The sequence below is a fragment of the Electrona antarctica genome (genome assembly GCF_951216825.1).
Source record: "Electrona antarctica genome assembly, chromosome: 24".
Lineage (NCBI taxonomy): Eukaryota > Metazoa > Chordata > Actinopteri > Myctophiformes > Myctophidae > Electrona > Electrona antarctica.
Window position 1 is genome coordinate 1456988 of NC_136803.1, and position 7500 is coordinate 1464487.

The window sequence follows — 7500 nt, forward strand, 5'->3', positions numbered from 1 at the left end:
TCACTCCCAGTCCGCCCTCTCCTTTATAACTATGAAAACAATTGAGTACTTTTTCCACCACTGGTTCTGAATCAATCACCTGTTCCGCCCCCTGGTGGAAGGCCGTCGCCATGGCGAGGGTGTTGCTCCTCTCCTCCAGGTCAGAGGTCAAGACCTTCCAGTCGTCCTGTAACCGTGACGACACGGCCGCGATGCGCTCCTCCCCGTAATGCCCCGCCTCCCCCAGCCTGGCCGCCACGGCAACCACGCTGTCAACGTTCACACTGCCGTTCTGAGCGCACGCACGCACGCACGCACGCACGCACGCACACGCACACGCACACGCACACACACACACACACACACACAGGGGTTTGACTTGTGAGGACGTCAACATTTTAAAACATTTAATATAAATGTTTTAATCGCCACCTTCATATAATTGGTCCATAATTGGCGCTGACTAATGTTCATGATAGAATACCAAACTAAATTCAGAAACACGTCCACCAGTGACGTCATCGATGTCAAAGAATCTGCCTAACGATGATGTGATGACTAGTGAACTACCCCAAGGCCCTCTTATGAAAAACAGACTGAGTAGGAAAAGAAATTGTGGTATTTTTATCATGAACATTAAAGTGAGGACCAATTATATGAAGATAAGTTTAAAAGTGGTGAAGTGGTCCTTTAAGTTTAAAGGTCCTACCATGCAGTTGGCAGTGAAGTGGGCGTGGTCTCTCTGGAGCTCCAGGGAGTGCTGGTGGTTCAGGCCGACCTCAGACACACTCTGTAAGAACAGCTCTCTGCTGTGGGAGATCCACCCTGTCATCTGGTAGAGAGACATAGACACAGAGAGAGAGAGAGAGAGAGAGAGAGAGAGAGAGAGAGAGAGAGAGAGAGAGAGTTATCCACCCTGTCATCTGGTAGAGAGACATAGACATACACAGAGAGAGAGAGAGAGTTGTCCACCCTGTCATCTGGTAGAGAGACATAGATACAGAGAGAGAGAGAGTTGTCCACCCTGTCATCTGGTAGAGAGACATAGATACAGAGAGAGAGAGAGTTATCCACCCTGTCATCTGGTAGAAAGACATAGATACAGAGAGAGAGAGAGAGAGAGAGAGAGAGAGAGAGAGAGAGAGTTATCCACCCTGTCATCTGGTAGAAAGACATAGATACAGAGAGAGAGAGAGAGAGAGAGAGAGAGAGAGAGAGAGAGAGAGAGTTATCCACCCTGTCATCTGGTAGAGAGACATAGATACAGAGAGAGAGAGAGAGAGAGAGAGAGAGTTATCCACCCTGTCATCTGGTAGAGAGACATAGACATACACAGAAAGAGAGAGAGTTGTCCACCCTGTCATCTGGTAGAGAGACATAGATACAGAGAGAGAGAGAGTTATCCACCCTGTCATCTGGTAGAGAGACATAGACATACACAGAGAGAGAGAGAGTTGTCCACCCTGTCATCTGGTAGAGAGACATAGATACACACAGAGAGAGAGAGTTATCCACCCTGCCATCTGGTAGAGAGACATAGATACAGAGAGAGAGAGAGAGTTATCCACCCTGTCATCTGGTAGAGAGACATAGATACAGAGAGAGAGAGTTATCCACCCTGTCATCTGGTAGAGAGACATAGATACAGAGAGAGAGAGAGAGTTATCCACCCTGTCATCTGGTAGAGAGACATAGATACAGAGAGAGAGAGAGTTATCCACCCTGTCATCTGGTAGAGAGACATAGATACAGAGAGAGAGAGAGAGTTATCCACCCTGTCATCTGGTAGAGAGACATAGATACAGAGAGAGAGAGAGTTATCCACCCTGTCATCTGGTAGAGAGACATAGATACAGAGAGAGAGAGTTATCCACCCTGTCATCTGGTAGAGAGACATAGATACAGAGAGAGAGTTATCCACCCTGTCATCTGGTAGAGAGACATAGATACAGAGAGAGAGAGAGTTATCCACCCTGTCATCTGGTAGAGAGACATAGATACAGAGAGAGAGAGTTATACACCCTGTCATCTGGTAGAGAGACATAGATACAGAGAGAGAGAGAGAGTTATCCACCCTGTCATCTGGTAGAGAGACATAGATACAGAGAGAGAGAGAGTTATCCACCCTGTCATCTGGTAGAGAGACATAGACAGAGAGAGAGAGAGAGTTATCCACCCTGTCATCTGGTAGAGAGACATAGACACAGAGAGAGAGAGAGAGTTATCCACCCTGTCATCTGGTAGAGAGACATAGATACAGAGAGAGAGAGTTATCCACCCTGTCATCTGGTAGAGAGACATAGATACAGAGAGAGAGAGAGAGTTATCCACCCTGTCATCTGGTAGAGAGACATAGATACAGAGAGAGAGAGAGTTATCCACCCTGTCATCTGGTAGAGAGACATAGATACAGAGAGAGAGAGTTATCCACCCTGTCATCTGGTAGAGAGACATAGACACAGAGAGAGAGAGAGTTATCCACCCTGTCATCTGGTAGAGAGACATAGATACAGAGAGAGAGAGAGAGTTATCCACCCTGTCATCTGGTAGAGAGACATAGATACAGAGAGAGAGAGAGTTATCCACCCTGTCATCTGGTAGAGAGACATAGATACAGAGAGAGAGAGTTATCCACCCTGTCATCTGGTAGAGAGACATAGACACAGAGAGAGAGAGAGTTATCCACCCTGTCATCTGGTAGAGAGACATAGATACAGAGAGAGAGAGAGTTATCCACCCTGTCATCTGGTAGAGAGACATAGATACAGAGAGAGAGAGAGTTATCCACCCTGTCATCTGGTAGAGAGACATAGATACAGAGAGAGAGAGTTATCCACCCTGTCATCTGGTAGAGAGACATAGATACAGAGAGAGAGAGAGTTATCCACCCTGTCATCTGGTAGAGAGACATAGACACAGAGAGAGAGAGAGTTATCCACCCTGTCATCTGGTAGAGAGACATAGACACAGAGAGAGAGAGAGTTATCCACCCTGTCATCTGGTAGAGAGACATAGACACAGAGAGAGAGAGTTATCCACCCTGTCATCTGGTAGAGAGACATAGATACAGAGAGAGAGAGAGTTATCCACCCTGTCATCTGGTAGCGAGACATAGATACAGAGAGAGAGAGAGTTATCCACCCTGTCATCTGGTAGAGAGACATAGATACAGAGAGAGAGAGAGTTATCCACCCTGTCATCTGGTAGAGAGACATAGATACAGAGAGAGAGAGAGAGTTATCCACCCTGTCATCTGGTAGAGAGACATAGATACAGAGAGAGAGAGAGTTATCCACCCTGTCATCTGGTAGAGAGACATAGACACAGAGAGAGAGAGAGTTATCCACCCTGTCATCTGGTAGAGAGACATAGATACAGAGAGAGAGAGAGAGTTATCCACCCTGTCATCTGGTAGAGAGACATAGATACAGAGAGAGAGAGAGAGTTATCCACCCTGTCATCTGGTAGAGAGACATAGATACAGAGAGAGAGAGAGTTATCCACCCTGTCATCTGGTAGAGAGACATAGACACAGAGAGAGAGAGAGTTATCCACCCTGTCATCTGGTAGAGAGACATAGATACAGAGAGAGAGCGAAAGAGAGAGTTATCCTCCTCAGCCATAAAGAAGTGTGAATCCTAGGCTGTCAACGTTCACACTGCCATTCTGAGCACGCGCGCACGTGCACACACACACACACACACACACACACACACACACACACACACACACACACACACACACACACACACACACACACACACACACACACACACACACACACACACACACACACACACACACACACACACAATCTTCCGCTGTAGTCTGAAAACCCACCTCGCCACGTATCTGCGAGCGTGCGTGCGTGCGTACTTGTGTGTACGGTTGTAATGCACGTAACTCAAGAACCTTTTGACCCACCAACTTCACACGCTTCACACGCGTTCCACACCCCCACAGGGAGTGCTGTGCCAGGTATCGAGTCAGTCGGACCCACGGTTCTCCAGAACCACCACAAAAGGCTCTGGTCAGGATCAGCCAGTGGGCCTAATGAGGCCAACTCCTTTCACCTGTGCAATTTCCAGCCTCTGCCTCAGCCAATTGAGGCTCAACCAATCAGGCTCTGCCAGTGTGCCGAATTGATTGCCAAGTACACTTTTCAGTTTGCACTTTTTTTTTCCAGTTTTCAGTTCACACACACAGGCACATACACAGAACTCCATGTGGGACAACGGTTGACAGTTAAAACGGGTGCTATGACAACGTATATCTTTAGGTTCCCAAGTTGCATCGTTCCCAAGTAGGCCGGTAGCCGACTGCGACGGGCACGTACAGGTCTAGTTTTATAAAGTAATTAAAAGACATTTTTGAATTGGATATTGGTTATGTTAATTAGGGTGTGGTTATGTTAACCCATTTTGGGCGGGAACCCCTTTTGGTGTTAGCATTATGTTATGCTTTAGCTATTGAAAAATAGCAGATCTACAAGCTCAGCTTGTAGGTCTGCTATTTTTGAAGAATCGAAGAACGACTGACATAGAAACATAGCTTTTTCAGAAAACTGTCAGGATGTAGAAGACATTTTTAGAATCTGATCTCAGGTCAAAATGGGTTAATTAGGGTGTGGTTATGTTAATTTGGGTGTGGTTAATGACCTTGGCAGCATCCTGCTCAAACAGGTGTAGCTGGAGAGCTTCGTCCAGGTGCAGCTTGTGATTGGTCCAGGTCTGGAGGAGGTGTGTCCTCGCCGTCTGAAGTCGCTCCAGCAGCGACAGCACCCTGGGGGCGGAGCTCTGGAAGTCGTTCACGCCCGACAACCAGCTGTTGCCGTGGTTACCGCCGCCACCGCTGCTGTCGCCAGGGGCGTCGCCGGATGCACTGTGGGCGGGGCCGAGGCGCATGCGCTGCAGCAGGCTCCGCCCCTCCCTGTCCAGGGCGTCGACGGGCGCCGTGGCAACGGTGGAGCGCAGCCGACTGTGCTCCTCCAACAGTCTGGAACACGACGGTTGCATTATGTCATTCGTTATTATAGTTATTTCAACTATGATACCCTTGGTAGACACAAAAGTGATCTCTTATACTCTTATCCGTTTCAATTGTTCATACTCATTTTTATTTTGTGATGTTTCAGACCAGTGCTTTTCAACCAGTGGTCCGGGGACCACCAGTTGTCCTTGAGGGGGTTCCAGGTGGTCCCCCAGATAAATGAGGGAGATTTGGTAACCAAATGGACCCTTAGTAGATCTTTAACTTCAGAGAGCGTCTCAAGAGTTAAATTATTGTAAAACCTCTGCACTACTTAATTTGAAGTCTACACAATTAGAGAATGTAGAAGAATTGTTATTTTCATCAACGTTTGCCTGTTATCTCTCCTATGGTACCAACATCAATACAGCATGGAATTGTGGATAGAATCTTATCCAACGACAACAAAATATTGTGTTGGGGACTGAGAGGCTAAATGTAACACCTGGACCTTGATATGAAAAGGGTTGAAAACCTCTGATTTAGATGTCCTTTTGAGTTTTAACTAGAACTAAGATGAGAGAACTTTTTTTTTTTTTTTTTCAAAAATGAGTTTATATCACAGGCAGACTCTTCACATACTAGAGCATGTCTGAAATAAGTGTCAGAGCTGAAATCGACATGTAAATATGAAATAAATGCTTAAACATGTAGCTAGGTGTAATGTTAGAGACCACAGAAGTGAACCTTTCAAGCCTGTTTTCTCAACTCGCTGTTTCTCTACAAGACATTACTCTGTACGCCATATCTCCAAAACTGGTGGGTCAAACTGAACAACCAATATGTCAATTTGAAGCTATGATTCCCTGCTTTCACATGACATGAAAATTCAAAAAAATCCAATGGCAGTCCCTCAGTCAAATTTAGTCACATATTACTCCAGTTTTAGCTTCACTGCATTGGCTTCCAGTTACATGACTGCCTGCCTAAATATGTCCCAAACCTTCCTACCTACATGACTGCCTGCCTAAATATGTCCCAAACCTTCCTACCTACATGACTGCCTGCCTAAATATGTCCCAAACCTTCCTACCTACATGACTGCCTGACTAAATATGTCCCAAACCTTCCTACCTACATGACTGCCTGCCTAAATATGTCCCAAACCTTCCTACCTACATGACTGCCTGCCTAAATATGTCCCAAACCTTCCTACCTACATGACTGCCTGCCTAAATATGTCCCAAACCTTCCTACCTACATGACTGCCTGCCTAAATATGTCCCAAACCTTCCTACCTACATGACTGCCTGCCTACATTTGTCCCAAACCTTCCTACCTACATGACTGCCTGACTAAATATGTCCCAAACCTTCCTACCTACATGACTGCCTGCCTAAATATGTCCCAAACCTTCCTACCTACATGACTGCCTAAATATGTCCCAAACCTTCCTACCTACATGACTGCCTGCCTAAATATGTCCCAAACCTTCCTACCTACATGACTGCCTGCCTAGATATGTCCCAAACCTTCCTACCTACATGACTGCCTGCCTAGATATGTCCCAAACCTTCCTACCTACATGACTGCCTGCCTAAATATGTCCCAAACCTTCCTACCTACATGACTGCCTGCCTAAATATGTCCCAAACCTTCCTACCTACATGACTGCCTGCCTAAATATGTCCCAAACCTTCTTACCTACATGACTGCCTGCCTAAATATGTCCCAAACCTTCCTACCTACATGACTGCCTGCCTAAATATGTCCCAAACCTTCCTACCTACATGACTGCCTGCCTAAATATGTCCCAAACCTTCCTACCTACATGACTGCCTGCCTAAATATGTCCCAAACCTTCCTACCTACATGACTGCCTGCCTAAATATGTCCCAAACCTTCCTACCTACATGACTGCCTGCCTAAATATGTCCCAAACCTTCCTACCTACATGACTGCCTGCCTAAATATGTCCCAAACCTTCTTAACTACATGACTGCCTGCCTAAATATGTCCCAAACCTTCCTACCTACATGACTGCCTGCCTAAATATGTCCCAAACCTTCCTACCTACATGACTGCCTGCCTAAATATGTCCCAAACCTTCCTACCTACATGACTGCCTGCCTAAATATGTCCCAAACCTTCCTACCTACATGACTGCCTGACTAAATATGTCCCAAACCTTCCTACCTACATGACTGCCTGACTAAATATGTCCCAAACCTTCCTACCTACATGACTGCCTGCCTAAATATGTCCCAAACCTTCCTACCTACATGACTGCCTGACTAAATATGTCCCAAACCTTCCTACCTACATGACTGCCTGTCTAAATATGTCCCAAACGTTCCTACCTACATGACTGCCTGACTAAATATGTCCCAAACCTTCCTACCTACATGACTGCCTGCCTAAATATGTCCCAAACCTTCCTACCTACATGACTGCCTGACTAAATATGTCCCAAACCTTCCTACCTACATGACTGCCTGACTAAATATGTCCCAAACCTTCCTACCTACATGACTGCCTGACTAAATATGTCCC

General features: G+C 46.2%; 1 protein-coding gene across 1 annotated transcript in view; it reads right to left on the bottom strand.

Moving 5' to 3' along the window:
- Window positions 1–7500, bottom strand: part of LOC306917162 (kalirin-like) — a gene marked incomplete at both ends in the record, with an annotated part of 75597 nt that overhangs the window by 57410 nt on the left and 10687 nt on the right. Inside the window, 3 exons of the mRNA XM_079495295.1 lie at window positions 80–271; window positions 689–811; window positions 4638–4974. Of these exons, the coding sequence (XP_079351421.1) occupies window positions 80–271; window positions 689–811; window positions 4638–4974 (652 nt within the window). The remainder of the gene's footprint in view (window positions 1–79; window positions 272–688; window positions 812–4637; window positions 4975–7500) is intronic.